Here is a 26,053-nt window from a genome sequence, read left to right as displayed (position 1 = left end):
TTCCTACTGAGTCTGAGGTAGAATAATTTTGGTTTTTTTTTTAACTCACAATTGATGTGGGGGAATGGTTGTAGCTGAGGCTTCCTTTGCAGAGCAACTATGGCAAGAGCAGCAGCCATCAATGCTTCTCCGTGCTGCCTGCTCTCCCTACTGTCACCCTGCCTGTGACACCCCTTTTCTCAGGAGTTTGGAGAGAAGTTTTCTCCCTCCCAACCCATATGGGTGCATGCTTGTGCTCCAGGAACAGCTCTGAGAGTTTCCTATTTGGTCCACAGAAGGATGGTAGACCTTGCTTAAGTGACTGGATGTTTATGATACTATCACTGTGAGAAAGGATCCTTCCTATTTCAAGGGGTCTTCAGGCTATATTAATGTTTCATGCCACATCCTCTGTGTCTTGAAAACAGTCTTAGCGAGGAAGGTTATCATGGGGCTTTTTAACCGATCCCTTCATATGTCCGTCACATCAAAGAAACCAATTAGGCTGTGCTGCCTGGTTGCCTAAACCTCACTTAGAAGAGAAAGGAGCTGGCAGGATTAGGGATGCACTGGGAGAGAGGGATTTCAGAATCCCTGCCTGGAAGACACTAGTATCCTTTTCAGTTCTGTTGTTTTTCAGTGACAGTGTCATTAGTGTAAAGGAACAGGAAGGACTTAACACTTGAGCTGCCTAAAGCATTCAGTTTGAATGACTCATATAATGCATTCAGTCTTTTCCTAACCCAGCACTTATTTGTCAATTATTAATTAGCTATCATTGAATTTTCCAAATAATACTGTATACTTCTGATTTTTCTGTGAGAAACTTCTATAGAGAAGCACACTTCAGTCCCCTGCAGGGGGAAATGGAGTTAATGTGGGTTCTGAGGAACGAGTTTCTTCAGGCATAGAGCAAGATGTGTGCTTGCAGAAGGTTTTAGGACAGTGAGGCACAGAGGGGCAAGTGGATTTCAGAAGTAATACTCTATTTTATTAAATTTTTTTCATTTAGCATTTTCTAGAAGTTGATTCTGGGATTTCTTACTTGTGTGACATGATGAATACAAGTGTAATACTGACCTTTCTAGAGCAGCAGAGTTTGGCTCTGTTCTGAAAAGTGATGACAGTCAGTCTTTTATTAAAGGAGAGTACTGGGTTGCCCCAGATAATGGGGAAAATGGAAAATACATTTCTGAAAACTGTCTTTGAATATGTTACCTTCTTGTTAGCAGTTAGGTAGAGTTAACCTTACTCGCTCTGGAATCAAAAAGAAGCATTTGTGATCTTTTACTTTGTAATTCAATTGAGGCAGCAGGGCTGTAGGGAAGGGTGCCGGATTCTGTTCCTCCCTTACCAACTGAATGGGTCCAATCTGTGACTTCCCAGAACACAGGTGGAGAGGGGCAGGAGAAGAATTGCATTGTGCCTGTAGCGTTAGTCCAGGTGAGGCATTATTTAAGCAGTAGAACTTCTGTTACTGACAAAGCGCAAGGAATCAGAATACAGCATAATTTTGTGAGACCTGGTAGAGTTTACTCATGACAAGTAAGGATAGCCTTATAAAACCAAGCACATTATGTTTGGAGTCATTTATTTCATTTATGGAAGTACAGGAGAGGCAAATAGATACGTGTTTACATTGCAGTATGTACATATATACATGCACTGATGGGCAAATATTTTCAATAGAAACCATTCACATGGTGCATCAGAGCCCAGCTATAGTGACCTTACAGGTCCTACGGGGCTCATCTGTATCTTCTGCAGTAAAAGCCTTCTGGGCTTATGGCAACAGGCTTTCAACTTCCTGCAAGGAAAGATTTTAAGCCTGTGTAGCTTCCAGGGAAGTAGCTGGTACTCGATACTATTTTGCATTGAACCTTAGCTAGATTTTGGAGTACCCAGGCTATTTTTATTTATGTGCTTATTAATGAGGATGTTCTAGGTAGGTCTTTTTCATTCCTCTTAATGGATGTGCCTGGATTTTTATGGTAAAATATATCCTGTAGATTAACAGATAAATGTTTACTGCAGTTACTTCAAATACTCCTTGTGATTCACAGTACAAAAATGTGATGATTTGGTTTACCAACAGTGTACCTAATTCAGCTTGCTTTCTTGAGTCTTTCCTGCTGTGTTAGGGCATTTCTCAGACCACCTACCAAGCTGCATTTTTATTGTTATTAAATGCCTCCATCCCTAAGTGCTAGAAATCTGTCCTTTTTAATTCCAGGCACTAATATCTCTGGAGAATGCTTTTTTGTGTTAGTTCAAAACAAGAAGAGGCTGGATTAAAAAAAAAAAAATGGAGGAATACAAAGAGTCTGGTTATGCTGTTGAGGCCCTGAAGAGTGTGGAAGAAAATATAATATTGTAGTAAAGAGAGCACTGAATATCACCAGTGCTCTCTCCAACAAGGGGACAGAATTACCTACCTTTGTGCCATAAACCATACACTATTAGCAGGCAAGAGGGATTTTTCTCTAGCTTGTACAGTACGTTCGTTCTCTTAAAGGAAAAAGACCTGCACAACTGGAAAAGAAGATGGGATAAAAAGCAATGAGATAGCTGTCTCTGATAAGATAACTGGCTAGAGCTTGTTTATCACAAGCTCAGAAAATCATTAGATAAGGTGCCGCATGGTGATTAGCGGAGGAATCATAAGGGAGACTAAAGGCGGGGACAGCAACAGGTAGTGCTGAAAGTGGAAGTATTATGCTGAAAGGAGGCGTTTCTCAGGTCTTGTCTTCACCATTAATGACCTTGGCCAAATGACCAGTATGGTGCTGATGAAAGGTCCAAAACCAGGAGACATTTCCAGCATATAGACGCTTCCAGTAAAGAAATGGAACTATTGTGCAACAGTCCAAAAGCCTGGTATGACCACTCCTGAAATAGCACATACAATTCACCAGTATCCCAGAAATACAGGTATGAATTGGAAGAGAGCACAGAAAGGTACTAGGATGACCAGTGATATGAGGAATCTGCTTTACAGGGTATTAAGAGCTTTGCTAGTTCAGTCAGGCAAAATAAGGAAAGAGGGATATGATTTCTGTCTATAAATACATCAAACCACAAAACCCTCAAGAGAGAGAACAGCTATTTAAGCTTAAGGACAATGTTGGCACAAGAACAAATGGGTATAAATTGGCTGAGAATAAATTAGTCTGGAAATTAAATGAAGGTTTCTAACCATCAGGAAGAGAAGTGAGATTCTGTAACATCCTTCCAAGGGAAAAGAAACAGAATGGATTTTAAGATGGAGCCTGACCTTTTATGAAAGGACTTCTGCAATTGTGCTGGTAGCAGGGAGAGAGTGGACTACATGACCAAGGAGTCTGTTCCAGTCTGTGCTCCCACCTTGCTCCCCTTCTCTCACCCTATGCCATGCCTCTTCTCTTTCTTGGTACTCTGAGTTCCACCTGCTCCTGCTCTAAAGGCACCATGGACCCCTTATCAGAATTCTGCATTGCAATAGGTTGTTTTTAATCCTCCCCATATCTCCCCTATTTTTTTTCCTTGCCAAGCTTGCTGGGCTGTAATGTTTCCCTTCGTGTAATCCATCACAGACACAATGTCGCTTGTGCAAATTAAAATGCACCTTGGAATAATAAAAAAGGGGCTTTTTTTTTTTTTTCTTCCCAGCAGCAGTTCCTCAACACAAACCATTTGTCTCTGGGAAGAAATTCAAGAATGTTAACCCTGTGTGTGCTCCTGTGGGGTACACAGCACCTCCTGTGGGAACAACACTTAATGGAGTGCTGTTCAGTGGAGCACGCTGCCTTGAGCTGTGGACCTTGTAGACAGCTGGAACTGAAACCCACTTCTTTCCTTATGAACACATTGATGATAGGGTCCAGTGCAATAAATGAAAGGTCCTCTGTGTCTGGACAAAGAGGTGCAACTCAGGAAAACTACATAGCAAACCATGTGGTGATCCACAGAACTCGAACAAATAGTCTGAGTTGAGCATTGTACAGTGGGTCCTTTAGAAACAATCTGTAGGAACTATTTGAGTGATAAAAGAGTCAGCAGGCTATTCCATACTGCTGTACAGTTATGGAGGCTATAATTGGCCTTTAGGTCAGGCACTGGTCACTTGTGATTTAGAAATAAAGCTACAATGAACTATTACCAAATGAATTCCATCCTTGCTGAGACAGTGCATGTAAAAGGTTAAGTCAAGGACAGGATTTTATTTCTTCCTTCTTTCATTTGGGAGGAGGGTGTGAATTTCTCCTCAGTGGCACATAAATTCTGTGAAGTTAAATATGCATTTTAAAAATCTGTTGTATGTGACAAGAAAGGTCCAGAATTGGACTGAGAGGTACTAGAGGAGATGAGTGCTTGGCTGTAGAGGATGGGGAATTGCACAGCTATCCTAGCTGGAATGACATGGGAATAGCAGTGGGGATGGTAGACCAAGACCAACTGCATTCCCTGTGGAGGAGCACTGGTGCTTGGGTAGAAAATGCTTCCATAAGATCATCATTGAGGGACAAGACATCTTTATGATTTGTGGTATAGGCTTTTGGCTTATGGCTTAGGCTTTCATATATCCTAGATTTTTCATATATCCTAGATTTTTCTCAGACACAGCTGGATATTTTTCTTACTTCCCTTAACAACTGCTTCACCCAGACATTCACTCCCATCATGGGTGTTGTTTTATTTACAACCAGTAAAGATCTCAGTGGGTCACCTGAGATCCAACAGGACCAGTATTCCTTACTTTCAAACTCCTCTTTTGCTCCCAGTTTTCCAGTTCAGGAGCCTGCTAGGCTGTTCAGTGCATGACTTTATTGGGAATTAATGTTAGCATTGCTGCAGTAAGACTCATATTGCTTTCCATATCAGGCATAGGTCTTGAAACATCCACTTTGACTTGGGGAGAAATCATGTCCCCAGACCCAGAGCTAGAGTAAGCCATGCAGAATGCAGAAAGACAGCTGATGTGTGAGGGGGAAAAAGGGCCAAGCCCACCATGAAAAATGCAATTCAAAGCTTCAGGTATCTGGCAGACAAGGTATCTTCGTTGTTATTAATCCTTATTTGAAATAGAAGGCCAGGAGTGGTTAAACAAATGGTCACATATCCAGCAGTGGAGAAATGCGCAGACATGCTGAATATCATTAGTTAGGTTACCAGAGGAAGCTCTTTTTTCTTTGTGTGGCCTGATTTTGCCCTGACTAATTCCAGCAACCTCAGCCTTTTACTGTGCTATAGAGGCTGGGTGGGTGTCTGGAATTTACTTTGTAGAGCAGCAAATTCTATTTCTATAATGGGCTGCTCTACTCTTCATTTTCTTCAGGGGTCCCAAACAAATGACAAAATCCTAGGAGACTATTTCTTTTCAGTTTACTATTTTTTCCAGTTCTTCCTACTTTGAGCCTTGCTGTTTCCAAGCTTCATCCTTATCATTTGAAAAGAATTAATTCCAAGTTTGATCTCTGCTCAAAATTATTGGTGCCAAAGAAGTGGTGCTCTTTTCTTAGTGTCATTGTCTTCTTTAATCTCCTTCTTATAATACAAATATAATTCAAGACCCATAATTTTTCTGGTAAACTTTCTATTTCCAGTAGATGCATAGAAGATTTTAATTCCTTCAAGCCTCATTTCCAAATGAAACAAGGCTCAGGTGATCGCACTGTCTGTGACTGTACATATTTTTTCACTCATTCCTCACAATAACTTTTGAACCTCCCACCCCCAATTTAATTTACCTGAAAGAGATGCAGAGATCTTAAATGTGCCAGTTCCCAACAGTTTCCCTGGACAGAGAAAACAGTTTTTCAGTGTCTGCACTAAAGGTTTCCTAACCTCATTCCTTGTTAGATGGACAAGACAGTGCTGCAAAAAGAGTGCCTAGCTGTGGGGAAAACTGAGTGGAGTTCACCTGTTTTTATGTGCAGCATAGTAAATCCAGCACAAGGCATAAATACATAGTGGGATTCATTCATTCTACTTCCCACAAAGGTACTTTTAATGGGTTCAGTGGGTGGTTTCAGGATTCCCCAGACCTCTCACTTCTACCTGGTGTGTGAATTTGTACGTTCCTTTTTGCTGCCTTCTTCCAGGTTGGACTTACATTTTCTATTGCATTTTGTCACATGAGACATCTCATTCATGCCTGACTGCAAAGGCCTTTTCCATTGAACTTTCCCATTTTCCCCATTTTGATGTGTTCTTCAGCATAGGGTGTATTTAGCAAAGCAATTAATTCTGTTTAAATTTCTGTGTCCGTGGCCACCCTTCATGGCAGGAGGGAAAGCAGCCAGCAGTCCTCACAGCCAAAAGAAGACAAGCTCAAGCTGGTGTCGCAGAGCCTTCTTGCTTGATGGGGCCTACAGAGCTGTTTGCAGTGAGATGGGGAGGATGCCTACCTAGTTCATGGACAGTGTGGTGGTGAAGTATGTGAGTTGCTAGAGGGTTTAGATCATCTTGAGAGAGAACACTTACAAAACAAAGAAATTGCAAACAATATGGAGAGTAGGGACTTGTGAAAGCCTGTTTGAATCCTTGCTGTGTTTGACCTTGGAAGTCAAACACACTTCCCTTACAGTGTCTCGATTTCCCCGGATGCAAGCCCAGAACAGTTAACAGCCGTCTATGTCCCTTGCCATTAGCAGAGGAAGATAGCAAGTGTTTGTCAGGGGAAGAATCATCAAGTATTATTACTCTTCTGTTAAGGAGAACTGGAGTTTAACAGGAATGATTTTCCAGCACCACTTAATATTGAGAAGAACGGTCTGCCAAGCCAGTAGTACTTGAGAGTCCTCCTGGCTACATGCATATATGTTCACTGAGTGTCATGTTTTCTGTTTGATTGTATGCCCAAAGGGACAACTTTGGGCATAGAAGGAGATGACTGGGAGCTGGTAAAAGCAAAACCAGGCATGACACTCCATCTCATTCTTAATTCTGCACTGGCCATTAATCTTTTCCTCACTGCCAAGTCTTGGACTACAACAAAGACAGGAGGGCAACTACAATAATTCATTGAACCTGTTCTTCACGAAGACTGATAGAAGGAATTGCTTTTGCATCCTTGCCTTCACCAACTACTGTTATTGCTCTGGTGACCTCCTCCTGTGAAGAAGAGGTAAACCCCAGGAAGGGGGCTTTTTGCTCATCTGCAGGGAGGCAAAGCTTTCTGTGGAGTCTGAATCTGGGGGAACACTGAAGGGGATTAGATACTGTGGTCTTCATCTTCTGGACTGTTCGTTCCTTTCTGTGTTAAGCTAGTGCCCTCACAATACTCTGGTAACTACTAGGGCTGTGTGGGAAGAAGTCCAGCTAGGACTCTCCGATCCACATCCTCTTACAGCATTGCTGCACTGGCATCCAGCACTACCTGACATGACCCGGTCTATTGAATTTAGTGCACTATGGAGCAGCTGCAGCTCTTAGCTAAGTGGAGAGAAATGACTAACCCTTTATCCCCTGTCCTCTTCTACAGGAACCCCGGGAAGATGAATTGGTCTGTTGACTCAGAGCAGAAGTAACTTGATAGTTGTGCACTTCTCTGGAAAGCAACTACACTGCCCTGTGCCCATGTCTTGTTATGTGCTGGCTTCATTGCTCTGACAGCATGAAAGATGTTTGGTTTTGTTCCTAATGCTGTTATCATTTATCATCCTCTTGTAAAGCCAGAACCTGCTGCTCACCAGCCCTTCCTCTATGCTAGGTTTTCTGCTCCCCCCTCCACTCCTGCCCCAGCAGGAAAACATCTTGTATGCCAGAAACAAACTGTCTTCCCACTGGGTACTAGCCCCAAAGTGACTGCTGTGATGTATGGTGATGGTTTGACTGGGTTTCAGCTCTTGAGCTTTGGAGAAGCAACTCCAGTCACAGAGTAGAGAGCTGATGGCAACTTTATCTGATAGCTGATCTTTATCCCATAGAGATGGTAGCTGGTCCTCTGTCTGGGGAACTCTCATACAGCTGGTGCCTGTGGAAGGACATAAGCATTCAAATGCTAGAGACAGAGAAAGGGATGTGGTGTGCAAAATCCCTACCCTTCAACTCATTGTAAGTCCCTCAAAGCTGCTTGGGCTGCCTGTGTCAAAACTGCCTGTGTCAGAGCTGTGGGATATATGGGGCTAGAACATAACTGAAAGAGCATCCTGCCATCTTCTGTCTTGTATCCATGTCCTAAAATAATCCTCTTAGTGGTTTAGAAGTGCATGCATTACAAATCTGCAGCTGGGTTGGTGGCACCATCTCTGATTTTAAGCTCCTTATGAACCAGGTTGACCTGCACTATTTAGGCGTTTTCTAGGAGAGCAAACATTACTCTTCACTGACTGGCATATCTGGGCGGTACTTCTCATACAAACTCTTTGCAACTCTCTATTGCCTGCCAGATGGAAGTGCAATGCTGAGAACTTTTGGCTTAAGTCAGCTCCCTAACACAGCACCAGCTTTGCTCTTGCTAGGCTCAGAAGGGTTTTGATATGGATTGGATTCCAAGCAGAAGCTTGTTGTGGTATGGAATCTTCCAGTAAGCAGAATGATCTCACTCCATGGGCAGGCTGTCATCATTGCCTATGCATCTGCCAGAGCTGCCAGCATTAGACTCTTACTATCCTTATTTATAGAGCAATATAAATGTTCTAAGCACTTTACAGATACATAAAAGAGAAGATTCCCACTCAGCAAAGATCTGACAGTAACTCAGATGTACAGGAGTCATGGGACAATAACTCACGTTCTGAGCAGAGCAGGCATGGTGGGAGAGGAGCTCAGGGCAGAAGTCTTTGCAACAGGACGCTGAGAAGAGGGAAACTATTGGCAACAGTTTGATGCAGGAAGCAAGTGTGGCTGAGAGAGAAGCTGAGAGGTGGCAAGCTTAGGAGTTGACTAGGAAGAGAAGGGGAAAGAGTAAGCAGTAAAACTACTATCTATGCATGGATGAAAAGCAAGCTAACTAGCAGTGCTCCATTCCTTTTCTGCTCGCAGCAGTGAGAACATCTGCATTCTCCCCAGTCTCCTTCTCCTACTGCTCTTGCCGCTGAGAAAGAGAGGAAATAATGTTAATGACTATCATTAGCAGTACTTACTGTTCATCTGCCAGGAAGGGACTAGGGCTACATTTGCCAGAGAAGTCAACTTGTGGTTGGTACTACTCACTCTTGCCAGGGCCTTGCCTTCTTGGCCAGTGCCTGAAAACCATTCCCATGCAGTCACAGGTGTTTCCTCCTCAGTGGCTGTCAGGGCCTGTGCTGTAATGTGTCTCTGTCCTCCTTTATGATGCACTAAGCAAATCCTTGCATGCTGTCTGCAACTGATTTCTGGTGTCAGCTTGTGAGTCCAGCTGTGACTATGTGTGTTCAGAGGCTGGAGGCAGGCCCCTATTTTAGGTACCTCTAAGCTTAACAGGAGCAGAGTTGCATTTGATTTTTTTACCTCTATTTTATGGATCCATGTTCCCCTGTGAAGAGAAGTTACAGGCTGCAAGTCAGCAATGTTTCCTGTCCAAATCAGTGCATGTCATCCGTGCTGACCTTCCTCTGTAAGCCTGCTGGTGATTGTGGAAGAGGGTTGCAAGGTTTTGCTTTTTTAGTCTGTGGTAATGGGCAATGACTGCTAGACAGAAAGACACCCTTGTCCTCCCCCGTCCCCTCCCCCTCTGACTTTGCTCCCTGCTTGGGGCTAAGCACTTCTGCTGCCTTTTATTAATCTTCTCCTGGGACAGCACCATCAGTGGCCCATCAGCATGCAACATGCCCTCAGTTACTAGCGTTAACTCGATTAGGGCAGTGAGGAGTGACTTACAGGGGAAACTCTTCTCCACAGGCAGTATTTGCATAAAGTGATTGATGCTGATATGTCCTCTAAACACATCCACATTTTGCATTTTAAACAAAGCAATTGCTGTAGAACTTCTCCCTGTCACTCAGTGGGATTCCCAGTGCCAGCACAGGACATACCTTCCCTTTCTTCAAATGGCCTCTCTCTTTCCCAAAGAGGACTCTCATGTGGGGTGAAGAGAAGGTCACTGACTCTACCTTATGTTTGGAGGAGAAGAGACAAAAGCTTGCTGTGTGTCTTTGCTTGTGAAGTTGCTTGTGGACAGTTCTGGGCTGCATGGACGGTGTTGAACAGTCAATGGGCTTTCCACCAAGGTCAAGCTTGAATGGGATACATAGTGTGAAGCCTCCTGGGCTTCCTTCAAACAGCCTTTCCTGGTCAGGCTCCCCCCCCACATACACCAGCATCTCTCTGTCTTGGGAATACATAAGCTGGCTGGCACCCATGCAGCACTAAATATATGTGTGTATTGTATTATGCATGTGTACAATATATATGTATGTATTATATGTATATATTATGTGTATACACACACATGTATATAAAAAATATCCACCTTGCAAATTGTCCAAAGCAGCAAAAGATTCCATGTTTTCCTCCAGCTTCTACTGGGATTTTTTTTTGGCAGGACGTGTCCAAGTGAACCTCTGATTTGAGGTAGTGTCCTGAGCCGCTTCTTTCTCTAAGGAGAGTGTGCAAGGGAGGAAATGGGTGAGTTTAACTTCTATTTGAAGGAAGAGGAGGAGGAACAGGATTGAACCTATGGTGATACTGCTGGTATTGCAGCTTTCTCTGCAAAGGCGGCAGTTGTTTTATCTTCTTTATTACATCCTAAATGTATCCTTTCTTCCATAGCAAAAGGAATGTGCCCAGAAAGTAACCCTCTTTGAACAGCAGCAGGGACTTACCTGTAATTTAGGCTGCAGGGTTCCTTGGAGCAGGCACTCAGTACTCCCATTTGTCCGTAGAGTGCAGGGATCACTGAGGAGGTTAAATAAATAAAAGTCATTTGCTTAATACTGTCCAGAGGTCCCAAAAAGAGCATCTGCTAAATGGTGCAGGTGCTCTTTGCCTCCCAGGTGCTCCTGGCTTGCTGCACAGTGTGGGCTTAACACTTCCAACACAATTCAGAGGTTTGTTGGCACAGTGCTTGAGTGAGACCCAGAAAAGTTTCGCTTAGACTTAGTAGGAAATACCTGGTTTTCACCCATTTCTGTCATTAGTTTTTCATCTCTGCGCTTATCTCAGAGGACTTGCAATGTACTGCTGGTTGCCCATCTCGTGTCAGGAACTTTGTGGTTTTGGAAAGCTAGGCTCTTCATCGTTGTGCTCGTGCGGTCTGGCTCCACGGATGTGGGAGCTCCATGGAGAAGGTGGCCCTTACATCTCCTGCCACACCATATTAATTCTGCAAATGTGACAAGCTCAGCTTTGCAAAGATAATATATCGCCCATGTCTTGTTCTATTTAGTATTGTATTCAAATGGTCCACGCACTCAGCGATGCGGGCTGGGGAAATGGCTCTGCAGACTTCTTTGTCACTTGACTGGCAGCTGGCTTCCAGAAGTAATTATAGCTGTTCAGTGCTGAGGCACACCAAGCCACTTGGGGATTAGTGAGGCATCAGGTGCACGGTGACTCAGAGGCAAGAACAGAGATGCTCCACTTCTCAGGCCATAATGGCCATAAGCTTTATAAATCCTAATATCCACTTGGACTTGGGACTAAAGTGAAAAGAGAGCATTGCAGTGACCTTGCAGAGGGTGCTCAAATTTTCCAGAGATCCAAACAGGGAAATTTAGACCTTAGGAGTTTGAAAGTGAATTGTATTGCCATCGTGTGGATACGTGGAAGCTAATGTCTACTCAGAAAAAAAATCTGGAACTCTCATTTCTTAGTCACAAAGGAAAACAAAGTTATGGAAGTTGCTAAATCAGAATGCTTAACAAAATGTGGAGTGGAATTAGAATAACAATTTAACTATGGTGGTGACCAAATAAACACTGAAGTTAGTTTGATCAAAGTGATATGGGTAATAAGTATGAATTATAGTCTAATGTGTTCATTTAATGTCACTGCTTGGTAGCGTTTGGTGCTTAGAGAATTAGGTGTTAGAAACACTAAGTGCTAAATGAATATGCAAAATAGATATAATAGTACAGGATCAGCATAATTCTTTGGTGCCTTCTTCAGAGTGGTGTTTCCAGACACCAGACTGCATGAAGAGATATTAGGTAAATATTTTATACTGAAGCACAAAAAATCCTGAACTAGTAGGGAGAGGATGGCTGGATGGGATTGCCTATTTCCAGGGAAAGAGTTTCCAGGCACAGAACCAAGACACCTGCTGGATCTGGATCATTCTTTTCAGCGTATCTTGCCAGGGAAACTGAAGTCCTAAAACTCCATCTGGTTCAGGCAATATATAAGGGTTCACGTAGAAAACTCTTTTAAAACGTTCTTATGCTGCATGTTCTTCACATGGTAAAGCCGTTCTTACAGGAGTTTAAGTGATTAGCCTCCTAGAATATGCAGTTCTCCTCTGTTAAGACTGGGACAAGTGAGGGACCAGTGCTGGATCATTAGGACATTGGGTATGATTTCTGCTATTGCTGCTTTTCTCTGGAGTACCTGCAATGGCAATACAGATATTACATGAATAAATACAAATACTGGCTTATGCAGTTTTTCCCAGGACAGAATTAGGTGGAATGGGGAAGGATGAAAAGCCATTTTTCTGTAGGACATAGCCAAATACAGAAGAGTAGCAAGGAATGATCTAAGCAGGAGACTTAAGAATCAACAGGACTTTGAAGGTAGTGACGAGCAGTGGAAATAGGGTAAGATCATGGAGCAAAACTAAATCAGTTCTTTGTGCCAGTCCTTTCCTATGATTCTAATTTTACTTGATAATTCAATCAATTTACCAGATTCAAAGTAAAGCTCAGTGGTCTGTGACCCCATGCCTTTTTTAGAACAACTTACAGCATTTGCTACCCTTCATTACCCCAGCAGAACAGATGATTTTAATGAGAGAATTCATGGGTTTAGCAGTCCAGCCACTTCCATCCCAAAGCCCTGCAGTTCTCTTGGATGTACATGGTACACTGTGCTGGTGATTTGTTATATTTTAGCAGCTGGTTCCTGCATATACTGTCCTGCCACTTCAGTCTCAGAAGGTGTCTCATCTTCATTACTTGGTAAGGGCAATTCTAGGAGAGAGGTGTCTCCAGCAGGTCTCTCTCTGGTGCAGTTTGGCACAGAAAAGTGCTATTTTTTGATAGCTGGGTAAGTACTTGCCTTTAAGGCCTGCTTTAAGGCTGGCTTCTCCAAGACAGACTTTCCTGTGTGCTGCAGCAACCCTTTCAGCCATCCCTTCTCCATAAAGAGTACAAGGAGCACATACAGGTTGAGCTGCATTTCAAAGATAACCATAGTTTTTGCTGCTGTACCTCCTGCTGGGAAGCAGACCCAGAAGTTTCTCACCCTGAATCTAACATCCCTTATTCCCTCTGCTTTGGATTCTTTGCTCCCGGCTATCAAACCCCAGATTTAGGGGCATAGGTTGAATTCTGCTTCTCAGCCAAAGAGATGATGATTCCCAGAGAACAGAGCATGTGGTGAGGGCATGAAAAATCTCTTGCTGATGGGAAAAATACCTTTCAGCTTTTCTATTGGCTTTGAAGAGTGCGGGGCTCTGCCTGCCTTGTTCAGGCAGACTTTTCTCATCCCAAACAGTATTACTGTCCCATCTGGAAGTATGAAATATGCAGTAAAAACACATAAATGGCTGCCTGTCACCCCTCCTCTATGTGAGTCTGATCTAAGCTTCATTGATGTCTCCAGGAAGTCTTCAGCTTCATTGATGCTGAAGCTCTGAATTGACACATTCTCCTTTTCATTATGTCTTCCCCCCCCCCCCCCCCCGCCCCCTTTCCTTTACTATGGCTACTTGCAAATCAGGAGGAATCATCTAAGATTCACTGTAGGAAGCAAAGGAGCAGAGTAGTCACATTGAGAGCTAGGGTGAGGAACAAGGTGACATTAATGTTAGTGTCACTAATTGTTAATGGTTGCTTCTTTCCTCCTTTGCCAGGAGCATATTGGCCTCCCACCTGTGCAGTGCACTCTCACTGATGCAATGGCCGACGGTGAAGGTAGGGCAAAAATCTCCGTCATGGTTTTCTGCCAGGCTGACTAATGGGAAATAGGCAGTAAAGCTAGCTATGCCAACTAGTTGAGGAACAAACTGTATCATATACTTGGTTTCTTATACTTCTTATATAAGCTCTTTTTCTTATACTTGCCCTGTTTCTCTCAGTCTTTACTCCTTGAAAGCTCAAAGTACATCTAGGCACACAGGCAGGAACCTTTCTAGCCATGAGAAATGATCCAGGAGAAATAAGTGGTACCTATGGTGTGGACTGGCAGGGAAATAATGTTATGCCTACATCTCCCCACTCCTGTTAAGAAGTGGAGGCTGGGGACTGTGAAGGGAGAAGAGAAACAGAAGAGCGATTATTTTTGTAATGTGCTTAGTAGCAGTAACTGTGAAGCATAAAGTTACCTGTAAAGGGTATTTGACTCCTCAGCCAAGTCTGAAGCACAGAGATGCTGCTTAATGTTCGTTTTGTGTTATCATTATATCATATTTTTCTCTTCTTTTTGTTCCAGAGGTACTACGTGTTCCCAACCTAATGGGTAGCTAGTTATCTGATGAGTGCTCATGGAAGAGATGATTATCTCATTTCTCAATCATGGCTGGGAAGTCACCAGGACACTTTTTGTGAAGGACATCTAGCCAGCTCTGCTCACCTTGTGAAGCATTGTCCCAGCACAGGTTCTCCCCTCTCCCTTGGCATATCACATCTGAGTTGCAACTACTCATAGACATAGCCCAGATAGATAGTTTCTGTTGCAGTTTCTGTTCTTTGACTCTTTTGATCTTTGAAAAGAGTAATGCTTCTCTGCCAGATGAACAGTTCATATAGGGCCAGACTCAGTGAAAAGGGCATTTGCTGTGATGACCTGTGTGAGAATAAATATAATCAGCAAAGTATGGAACCTGGTACCAAGGAGGTGACAACGTTTGCACTTAGCATGGTATCTCACTGACAATTTAGGGGTAATTTATTTATTCCTCGTATTGGGACAAGTAATACACACACCTGTCAGGCAGCTGTAGGTAGACTACTGCTGTCTTTGTTTGTGAGAATGTCCAGAGGGATGACAGGAGTAACTCAGCAACATATCCTGACATATAGGGCAATCACAAATTCCGGAATTAGCCATTGATTCCCACTTTTGTGGACATGTTCCATGGAAAAAGCAATTGCTGTAACTCAGTTTGTGTTAATAACTATTTTGCCAAGTGCATGCAGCATCCGGATAATGCAGCTGTTCTAGCTCAGCACTGGCAGTACCACGTGTTGCTATGTGCTCCGCTGCCACATGGCCTTGCTGGCTTATGCAGGCAGGATATTGAGGTTCTTCTGCACTGTGCAGTTGAGCCTGAGGTGAGTGTGGTATTTCGCTGGTCTGGCATGGCTTGTCTAATTAACTAAAGCTGCCACACAAGCTGCCGTGATTTACCCTGTGGACTGTGTCTCAGGCCTGTTCTTCATTCCTGTCTGCAAACATAAGCTTGAGAGTGAAGGGGAAGGATAACCTGGCCTGAATGGCAGTCACAGAGCAGTCATTTTGCAAAAGCCGTCCTGTAGCCCTCCCCCTGGTTTGGTGAGCATCACTTTTATGGCACTGCATTACTTGCAGGGCTGGAAAGGACATCTTAGCAGAGCCCCACCAATGAAAAACAGTAACACGGTTACCTGGGGTGACCCTCCTTCCAAGCGGAAGGTGTGCAGAACAGTGAGTGGGTGCTACCCACAGGGACAGGGTTTTTTAAGGGAGCTGGAACAGTCCATCCTGCAAGGGGCTTGGAGCAGCTCAGTGTGGTCAGCAGCCACAGGGGACTGAATACTCATCGGTGGCCTCCCCACCCAGATGGCAATGTGCCAGAAACACAAGAGGAGGAGGCAGGAGAAAGAGAGACTATCACAGCAGTGAAGGAACAAAAATGTATCAAAGATTAAACAGGGCAACAAGCTGGATCAGAGTAGGGGCCTCCTCTCATGGAGCTACAGGGGAAAGAAATGTGCAAAGCAGCAATAGCAATGTAGGATTTTCTGCAGCTAGAGAAAGTGAGCCTGAGCTAGAAGTGCTCAGGGCAGTGGAAGAGCTGGGGGATAGTGCCTTGAGAAGCTGATGCCTGCACTAATGCTTTTCCCATAAGTATCACTCCCTTCAGACTTTGCTGTACTTTCGTGATGTGATGACAAAAACAATGGGGGAAATGACAAAAACAACTGGGAGAAATGAGTGATTACCCCAGGCTTGGTACAAGAGTTCATTAGATTGAAAAATATCTGATGAAATTGTGCTTCCTAGGACTGACCCAAAGGATCATCAATTTGTAGTAGTATTAACCACTGACAAAAACTATAAACAACAGTTTAGTTAATGTGCTGGAGTTTAATAATGTAAATGCTAATACAGAATTACTTGCAGTGTTGTGATGGAAAAAAATTTACGGTGCTGGAAATGTAATTATTGAAGGTGACTGTAATTTTGGCTTCAGTTAAATCGTTTTCCTTCCAAATGTAACACTCTTCAGTGAGATTATTCATAACTTCTGTATTTATTTCACTTGACTTAATTAGCACATAGTGTAAATTAACCCCTCTCAAAAACATGATTTATGTGCTGTGATTTAACCAATTTGTTAAATGCAGCCTTGTTTTGTGTTGATTCTTGCCAATTTAGGCAGTGATCTCAGTTTGCTTTGTCCTGGCTTCTCCTTCTCTGATCAGTGCCCTGCCTTTTATTATTCAACAATTGCAGTTACGTCAGGAGTGTATGATAAAGCTCATGGAAAATGTAGTGCTGGTTTCTTGAAATCAGGGAACAAGATGTAAAGTAATTTCATTCATCAAAATAATGCACTTGATTCCGGGACTTTTTTAGAATGGTCAGTGTGCTGATTTTAATCATTTAGAAAAGCCTGGTATTTCTGAATTAAGCAAGCTGGGATTTCTAAACAGAAATCAGTTTCTTATTGTGTAATAGGAAGTAATACATTAAAAAAAAATCTTTTATACATCAAGGAATGCATTAAAATCTTTTATTTCTAGAACAATCCTTTGTGTTATAAGAAAAGGAATATTATCAGAGAAAGGCCAAGGTGCCTTTTTAGTTTCCTCTGTTTGTTTCAGGTGGATGAAAGGGAGAAAAATGATCTGTTGGGGAAAAGGCCACATCTATGTAAAGAAGGAAGGATTCTAATCTGCTGTTGTTGTTATTGTTAGGAAAATATGGGTTAAAAAGGCTAATACCTTGTTTCTAAGCTATTTTGAAGGTAAATATGATCTCTAGTAGTGCTGTGAATGCAGAACTACAAGATGTAATGAGTGTGTATGTTTGTGTGTAGATAGCTACAGAAAGAGAGGTCTACATCTGTCACTATATCTTAGATTGGTACTAGGTTTTCGTACTTGTCTTTAAAGCATCAAGATCATGTGGTGGAAGGGAGCCATTTGCCTTCCTTATTGTCACATTTTCCTAACTTTGATTGGTGCATTGTATACCCAGGGAAGGAGTATCTGGCAGCTATACTTCTTCCATGAAAAGAAACGACTGTGAGTGAAGTTGAAAGACCTAGAAGACTGTAAATGGTAAAGAGAAGTGAGCGGGGGACTGTTTGTTTTGTCTTCTAATACAAACTGTAGGAGCATGAAATAAATAGGATGAGCTTGATGGCGTGTTCAGAACAAGCAAAGGAGATACTTCTTTGGGCAGTGATCCATGAAACTCATTGCTGCAGGAGCTGAATGCTTCTTGTGGTTGAAAAAAGGGACTGGAGAAATTAACGTAAGAAAAATCATTGGGGTTGTTAAATGCAAAGGCCTCATCTCTAGCTCAGGTAGTCTTTGATCCTTAAATCACTGGCAGACTTACACCTCCTTGCCCTGTTTTTATGTTCCTCTCCGGTCATCTGCTGCTAGCCACTTTAACAGAGAGGGAGCACTGGCCTAAATGGGGCTGTGGTCTGAAGCAGTAGAGCTGTTTCTGCATGTGCTGTGTGTGCTGCCAAGGGAAGGTTGCAGTCACCGTGTGGCTATTTAGATTTACGAGGGGCTCGGTGAAGTAGTGACAACTGAGTCGCAATGTGTCAGTGGTACCTGTTGTCTTCTCAGTTTTTCTTATGAAAGATGGCTTGAGCCTTTGGCCAGTTACAATTTTGCCTCCTATTTACAATTATTTGGTTGCTGCTACTCCCAGAGCTGAAGACTTTTCTAGCTTCTCAAGCCCTGTGGAAGAAAGCACACAAGGACCAGAAGCATGATGGGCCTCTCAGAGCTGACTAGCACTAATGTAAAGACTCACTGGCTGCAGTTCTTTTGGAGAAAGGCTGTTGGAGAATGGCTGGCAGCAATGTTTTGGATCAGGGTTGTCGTGTTTTGCCGAACCATCCTTGTGCTTTATAAACCCAGCTCCTCACAGTCGCTTATCAGCCTCTGTCTCTTCCAGCCACCCCAACACACTGCAGGGCTAATCCTGCTCCCTGTGCAGAGATGTTCAGGTTTTGCCACAGTGTCATTTCAGGTCATTGCAGTGGCACAGAAGGGCTTTGTAAAGAATCATCATAGAATCATAGAATAGTTAGGGTTGGAAAGGACCTTAAGATCATCTAGTTCCAACCCCCCTGCCATGGGCAGGGACACCTCACAATAAACCATCTCACCCAAGGCTTTGTCCAACCTGGCCTTGAACACTGCCAGGGATGGAGCATTCACAGCTTACCTGGGCAACCCATTCCAGTGCCTCACCACCCTCACAGTAAAGAACTTCTTCCTTATATCCAATCTAAACTTCCCCTGTTTAAGTTTTAACCCGTTCTCCCTTGTCCTGTCACTACAGTCCCTAACGAAGAATCCCTTCCCAGCATCCCTATAGGCCCCCTTCAGATACTGGAAGGCTGCTATGAGGTCTCCACGCAGCCTTCTCTTCTCCAGGCTGAACAGCCCCAACTTCCTCAGCCTGTCTCCGTACGGGAGGTGCTCCAGTCCCCTGATCATCCTCGTGGCCCTCCTCTGGACTTGTTCCAACAGTTCCATGTCCTTTTTATGTTGAGGACACCAGAACTGCACACACTACTCCAAGTGAGGTCTCACGAGAGCAGAGGGGCAGGATCACCTCCTTTGACCTGCTGGTCATGCTCCTTTTGATGCAGCCCAGGATACGGTTGGCTTTCCGGGCTGCAAGCGCACACTGAAGCTGGCTCATGTTCATTTTCTTATCAACCAAAAGAAAGCCAGGCACACAGCACAACCTCTCCTCTTCCTGGTACTGGGAAGTTGAACACTGAAGTTTTCGCTACATTAGCTAATGTTTGCTTTGATTCCCTCTGTGATACCTTAGCCTGAAAGAGAAAAATCTTGTTGGTTTTCATTTTATTTCATGTTCAGGTAGCCACAGACAACTGCTGCAATCATTTTAGCATTTGGAGCTTAAGAACATATCCCAGCAGTTAAACATGACTTTATCTTGGGGGAGAGAAATGTGTTTAGAGAACTCAACATTGATTAGGTTCAACAAGAAAAAGTGCTGGGTCCTGCCTTTGGGTCACAATAATCCCATGCAACGCTACAGGCTTGAGGAAGAGTGGCTGGAAAACTGCTCGTCAGAAAAGGACCTGGGGGAGCTGAACATGAACAGCTTGTTCCCAGGCAGCCAAGAAGGCCAACAGCTTCCTGGCCTGTATCAGCAATAGCGTGGCCAGCAGGGCCAGGGCAGTGATCGTGCCCCTGTACTCGGCACTGATGAGGCTGCACACGAATCCTGTGGTCAATTCTGGGCCCCTCACTACAAGATTGATACTGAGGTGCTGGAGCGGGTCCAGAAAAAGGCAACAAAGCTGGTGAAGGGTCTGGAGCACAAGTGTGGTGAGGAATGGCTGAGGGAACTGGGGTTATTTAGCCTGGAGAAGTGAAGGCTCAAGGGGGACATTATTACTCTCAACAGCTACCTGAAAGGAGGATGGAGCCAGGAGGTGGCTGATCTCCCAAATAAGAAGTGATAGGGCAAGAGGTAATGGTCTCAAGCTGCACCATTATATTACATGCATATATATATGTAAAATAATGCATATACATATACGTATGTATATATGTATATACATATATATGATGTGTATATATATACACATAATATATATATGCAGCTGTAATATACTGGATATTAGGAAAAAATTCTTCACCAAATGGGTTTCCCAGGGAAGTGGTGGAATCACTGTCCCTGGTAGCATTTAAAAAACCTGTAGATGAGGCCCGTAGTGACACGGTGTAGTGGTGGACTCTGGGATAAGGGCTGGACTTGATCCTTCTTAAAGGTCTTTTCCAATGTAGTTGATCCTATGATTAGTAAAGAAACCTCCTTCCCTCTTCAGCTAATTGGATTGGAGAAAACAGAGTATTTTTCTAGTATTTCCTGTGAAGCTTTTCTGTAAGAAGAAATTTCAGGTGGCCCTCAGTTTCTCCCAATGCTCGGTGTGCTTACTATCAGGACACCCCCCACCTCTATTTCCAGTGTGAGTGAGTGAACAATAGTAAGGAATGTAAGGAAAGCCTTGAAAAACCTATGCAGTGCAGAAGGGTGCCCAGGATGTGTAAGGAAGACAGCTGCTACTTCAGAGTTAAGGGACTGAGGAAACCTTAAGTCCCATGAATGGTGTTTGAAGACACCAGTGGGGCCCGGGCTCGCCACAGTCCTCTGGCTGCCCTTGCTGATCTCGTGACACCGGTAGCTCCAGTGCCACATAAAATTGTCAAAACTGCTGCCCTTTGCAAAGCCACAGAGTGGCTGTCCCTGTGCTATATTTAACTGAGGTAAAAGTCCTACTGTGGTGGTTCATCTTGGTTTTTCATTCAAGCTCTTTTCTCTCCCACGGCCTTTCCTACTGGCCACCACTAATTCACAGCCATCGCCTCCTGAGGGCAGGCTGAGACACCTCTTGGTTGCCTGACGAGTGCCGCTGCCTGGAAAAAAGACCTCAGTGTTGGCTAAAAGTGAGACGTGGAGATGGTGGTGCTTACATGGGGGGTGACGCTGTCTGTGCTCAGAAGTCAGAGTCCTGGGGTGCTTGTTTCTCATGCCTCTACCCCAGTTACCACAGTGAGTTTCTTCTGCTTTCTGAAGCAGATATGAGCTTGCTCTCCTGCATTGCTTGACCACCATCAAAGCAAATGCCATGACTTCAGCACTTGCACCCGCTTTATAAGCAATGGATTCTGCTGTAATACTTGCAACACTCATGATGTCACTGTTGGGTTTCAGCCAGTGGTCTATTTTATGATTAGAGATTTTGTTTTTCACTGGAACAACTTCAAGGCTTTTTCATCACTAGCTCATCTTTATTCCTTGCACCAGTGAAGTGCAGAATGTAGGGAGAAAATGGGTGAGTGGAAAAAACAGACCAGTCCATGGCAGATGCTGACAACATGCTGCCTGTCTGATGAGCTCCCAGCAATGCTTATCTTACAAAATTGGAGGAGCTTGCTGAGAATTTGTTTTCTGGCTATGGGCAAACACCAGATTAGTGCTTCTGAGCGGGCTGGGGCTCTCCTCCCATACTGCAGCATGCAAAATCCTGCCTTCCCCCACCCCAGCCTCTTCTGTGGGGTGGGGGAACCTCAAGGGACAGAACAGAGCAGCTCCTGAACGCAATAAACATTACTCTGCCTGGGTTAGTTTTTACATTCTGTGTTTTATTTCTGTTTTGTTTGAAATGACCTGTACCACAAGAATACAATTTATTTAACATTTTTTTCTTCTTCTCTTTTTCCTTTAGGAGCAGATAATAGTTAAGTAGATACTGGTTTACTTTTTACTTCACTGACTGTCTATAACTCTCTGCATCATTCTCACAGCCTCTGTTTCTCTGGCTTCTCCATATAACCCAGCCACAAGAACAACAGAGTGGCCTTTGGCCATATGATTGATTATAGCTTGTGGATACAAAGTGGAAGCTTTTTCTCTCAGCTCCGATTGGTAATAGAAGCTCAACAAGTTACGTTCTAGGGTCTTTCTCAATGACTTTCCCCTCTAACAGCTGCTTACATGTTTCTGGTGCAGCATGTTTTATTTTATATATTTGTACTAGGGTTTTCTTTAAAAAAAGGATGACATAGTTTGCAAAGAGAAAAGAACACACACACCCCCCCCCCCCAGCCCCAGCACGAGCAATACTGCAAGGGCCTGATCACTGGGGGGGCATTTCTTGTAGCTTCACAGTTTTGCCGCGAGGTGTAATGCCCAAGTTTCCCCAGAAACCTAATTCTGTGTGGTATTGTACCTTTTCTTTTAATTGATCCCCATGAAATTTGGTTTGCATTACAGGCCAGACACCACTGTTCCCAGAGAAGAATGTGCCCGAAACAGAAGAGCTGGTCACTTGGGAAGTATTGCCTTTTGTAGCAGCTGACAGGTATGTGGTTTCTGTTATCCACACATGCAAATCAGAGGCTGGGGGTGCTTTACCATAGTTGCTGGACATGGGCTTCGTGCTTATTAGCTGTTACTGATACGCTTACTTACCTCTTCTGCTTTGCTTTGAGTCATAGAGCCCATTTATGTCCCAAGGCTCAAGCTCCATTATCTTTTACACCATGAAGAAGGACAGCTATATGGTGCTGACTCTGTGACTCCTAGATTACAAATGAACAGCATAAAGAACACCAACCCATTTCCTAGTTCATGTCTCAACTTCCACACCCCCGGTATTAAGAGACTGTGAGTATTCAAAGACCAAAGCATTTGCTGACACCCCATTTCCTACTTCTAAGTTCACTGATAGGACTACACAACAATGTTCCTGTCCTCTGCAAGCCCAGCTTGCTGTGTAGCTGGACATACTCCTCAGTTGTGGCAGCATGATAGTATTAGTGATGCACAGCAGATCAGAATAACTAACTGTGAAGAGATACGCATGATTCCTGCACTGGTGGAAGGGCCCAACAGAGCTGACCTGGTTCACAATTTAAGATAGTACAAGACTTTTAAGGGTTAAATCTAAATAGATGTTTCTGTCCCAGTTCCTGGGGGAGAGTTTGCATTCCTTGCTTGAAGAGATTAATGTGTGATAATTACTGTCTGATTCAGTTCCCATCCTATTTGAGAAGCAATGCAAACATTTCCAGGCATATTATCTTCAAGAAGTGGGGGATATCCAGGAGGGCTCCAAGGTTATGCAACTGTGTTGGAGAAAGAAGGTCCTGGAAAAAGAAAAGTGTTTGGTATCTTCATACTGTTCTGCCAAGGCAGGAGTTGCCTCCATGCCACAGCCCTAGTCTAAATAGCCAGCATTCTCTGTGGGCTCGAAGCTAACTCTGCAGCTCTTCATTATCATTATTTAGTAGGTATCAGTAGGTAGTTCTCCCTCCGCATTCTGGAAAGCAGGCCTGGGGCCAAACACAACAAAGCTGGAAGAGCCTTTTTTCTTTGTAAGTATGTGGCCTTTCCAGGCAGGGCCCAATAGAGTAAGAATTGCTTTTTAGGATCTTTTCTTCTATTTTGGGACAGCTATCTTTGCACAGCAGGTCAGGACACAGTAGGCTGATGGCGAGCTGGGTAGGACTTGGCAGGGAAGCAACAGTGGTCAAATGAGTCAAACTTACAGGTGATAGTGCAACCCAGCACATTTGTGAGAGCATTTTTGCCAGAGTCAGAATTGTTGCCAGAGTGCAGCACATAGCGAGCTGGCTCTCTAGTGGTGGCGTGCATTTTGTTTTGGTCCCTCTCAGTCACAGATGGATACAGGCAACCAAAAGCCTCTCATTTTCTCACCAGCTCCCTCGCAGAGGCAGCTGGGGAGAGAAACACAAGTATCTGTTCAAAGCATAAGGGAGCTCTATAATTGCTACTGCTGTGATCATGGAAGCAGACTCAGCTCCCATGTGCCTTCTGCTCCTTAGGTCTCAGTTTACTAATGTGCCTGAAGCAAACTGAATTCCTTCAACAAGTGAGTACAAATTGAATAAAAGTAGCTACAATTGTGTAGTGTAGGAAAACCCAAAGGAGGTGGAACTGAACCAACTCAAGCGCCAGGCTACAAGAGCTGAAAGGTCTGCATCAGTTAGCGCCCCTCATCTCTGAGCTAGCCTGGGTGCTGTTCTGCAGCACTGACAGCCCTACTGGAACGCACTGTTTTCTAAAAGAAAACAGGCACCCAGTGCCTCCCTGATCACATGCCTCAACCCTGCTTTGGAGGGCTTCCTGCCAGGGGCAAGCTACTCCTCTGCCACACCATCTTTCTTCTGGGATAGCTAGGAAAGCTTGAGGGGAACAGAGGCAGTAAGCTAGTGGTGTCTCGAATGTATATCAGAGGCTTTTTCTCACTGGTACTGCCATGCCACTGACCACAAAACAGACAATACATTCAGGTTTCATCAGCTCAGGCTGGGTCAAAACTAAAGTGACCTCGAAAATAAAATCTTAGAGAATGCCAACAGCCAGTTTTGCAGTCACCCACATTCCCCTCTGGCTACCGGGAATGCAGCAAATCTTAACCAGGGCTTGGAGACAGCAGGAACCTGGTTACATGAGACAGGTAAATAAATATTCCCCCACTTCTCCCACCACCTTAAGGTCAAGTATTTGCTTTTCCATCAACGAGAAAACCTCTTACCAGGCCCCGGTATCATCTGTGCTAGCTCTTTTGCTGCTGTTGAGGACAATGGGATGAGGCAGGGGAAGACAGTAGTTGGGATATCAGGGGTTTCATGCCACCCTCTAATTTATTTCCATAGGCTGCCACAGAAAAGCAATCTCTCAGGCTCAAGAGCTGCCTCCTCAAAAAAGCAGTGCCCTTGATTCCTAACTAGCATTTGGCAATAAGCCTAAGTCTCTGTGGAGGCAAAAAGCTATCACTTTAATGAGGTCTATGAAAGCTCTGTTTTGGGGTGCATTTATACTTGGGCAGTAACCATGCAGACAAAGCCTTGTCTGGAAGAAGTGGGAAATGGCACTCAGCTGAGCTGGAGAGGCAGGTTTGATACACTATAGGGTGAAAAGTGTAGAAGAATTGTAGTTAGCACCACATAGGAGAGGATGCAGAGATTATCAAGTCAACCCAGCTCTGAGGCATCATATAGGGCTCTTTTTTCCTTGCCATTTGGGAAAGCAGACTTGCATTCTCTCAGGGACATATATCCTACCTCTTCAGGGGCCTGCAGGGATTGTACATGGGAGGGAGTAGCCAGGCGTAATGACACACTGTACAAGGTCGCAGAATATCTTACACAGTTAGGAGCATCTTTCCCGGTAAGAAGTGGGGCCTCTATGTACAAGTGTTAGCTGCTGCTAGAGGGGTGGCCTGGGAGCAGCCATTTTGATCAGCAGAGTTCCAGCAGTGCTCTTCTCCAAAGGAGCATCTGTTCTATGTAAGAGCCAGAAAGGTGACAAAAAGAAGGACCCTGGCTGCTTCCCTTTCTATCTGACCCCTCACAACACCAGCAGATAATGTTTATATTGACTCTATTCTTCCTCTCTTCCTGCTTCTGTTCCCACTCCCCCTCAAGCACAGGCGGAGGGAGCTGGGGAGCAGGCGGCCTGGACAGTGCCGAGAGCATCACTGCTCAGTGGGGCTGAGCCCCGATGACCGCCTCAACAAGTGCAAGAGCATATTCTGGTACTTGCCACAGAGAAAAACAAAAACAAGAGAAACGGGTGACTGATTAAAAGTTTCCCCCTTCTGTACACGAGATTCTGCAGTCACGCTGGCAGATAGACATTAAATAATTCTTCCATAATAAATGACTGGAGATAAAAGCCGGCGGTGACTGCTGCTGCTGTTTGGACTGCTCCGTTGTCTGCATCTTTGTTTCTAGTTGTTTGTTCCCCGGCCACTGTCAGCTGGCGCTGGGGCTGTCAGACCTTTGCCTCTAACATTTCTAGGAAGAGTTTATGCATGGGAACCTTGCCCTGAAGTTTGATGCTGTAGAAGTGCTGCACAGCTTTGGCGGCTGTCTGCCGCAGGAGGGGCAAGGTCAGGAGCAGCTTGCCCGCTCGCCGGGGCTCCTCGTTGCGCTGACTCAGCTCGTAGTCCTGCAGGGCTTCATGGAGAAGGTCCTGGAGTTTCTGCACGGCATCCATGTCCTCTATGTGCATGGAATCTGCGGCGTGGAAGAAAAGACAGCAAACAGAC

The 26,053-nt window shown here is 44.3% G+C and overlaps 1 protein-coding gene and 1 long non-coding RNA gene across 11 annotated transcripts in view; one reads left to right on the top strand and one right to left on the bottom strand.

Moving 5' to 3' along the window:
* Positions 1 to 14,703, top strand: part of LOC134172749 (uncharacterized) — an 88,748-nt gene extending 74,045 nt beyond the window's left edge. Inside the window, exon 3 of the long non-coding RNA XR_009967996.1 lies at positions 14,470 to 14,703. This is a non-coding gene — a long non-coding RNA (uncharacterized LOC134172749). The remainder of the gene's footprint in view (positions 1 to 14,469) is intronic.
* A 6,893-nt stretch (positions 14,704 to 21,596) lies between these two features.
* The window catches only part of ESRRB (estrogen related receptor beta), a 141,218-nt gene continuing 136,761 nt past the window's right edge, over positions 21,597 to 26,053 (bottom strand). For all 10 annotated transcript variants that reach the window (XM_062636122.1, XM_062636117.1, XM_062636121.1 and 7 more), the window contains one exon: positions 21,597 to 26,021. In XM_062636122.1, coding sequence (XP_062492106.1) covers positions 25,777 to 26,021 — 245 coding nt within the window. In that variant the 3' untranslated portion in view covers positions 21,597 to 25,776. The remainder of the gene's footprint in view (positions 26,022 to 26,053) is intronic.

This window comes from Pezoporus occidentalis, unplaced genomic scaffold, assembly GCF_034315485.1.
Source record: "Pezoporus occidentalis ecotype Australia unplaced genomic scaffold, CSIRO_AGI_Poc_V1 ctg47, whole genome shotgun sequence".
In the NCBI taxonomy this organism is placed as follows: domain Eukaryota; kingdom Metazoa; phylum Chordata; class Aves; order Psittaciformes; family Psittacidae; genus Pezoporus; species Pezoporus occidentalis.
Note: the sequence above shows the minus strand (reverse complement) of the source record. Positions and strands in the feature narration are given on the sequence as shown.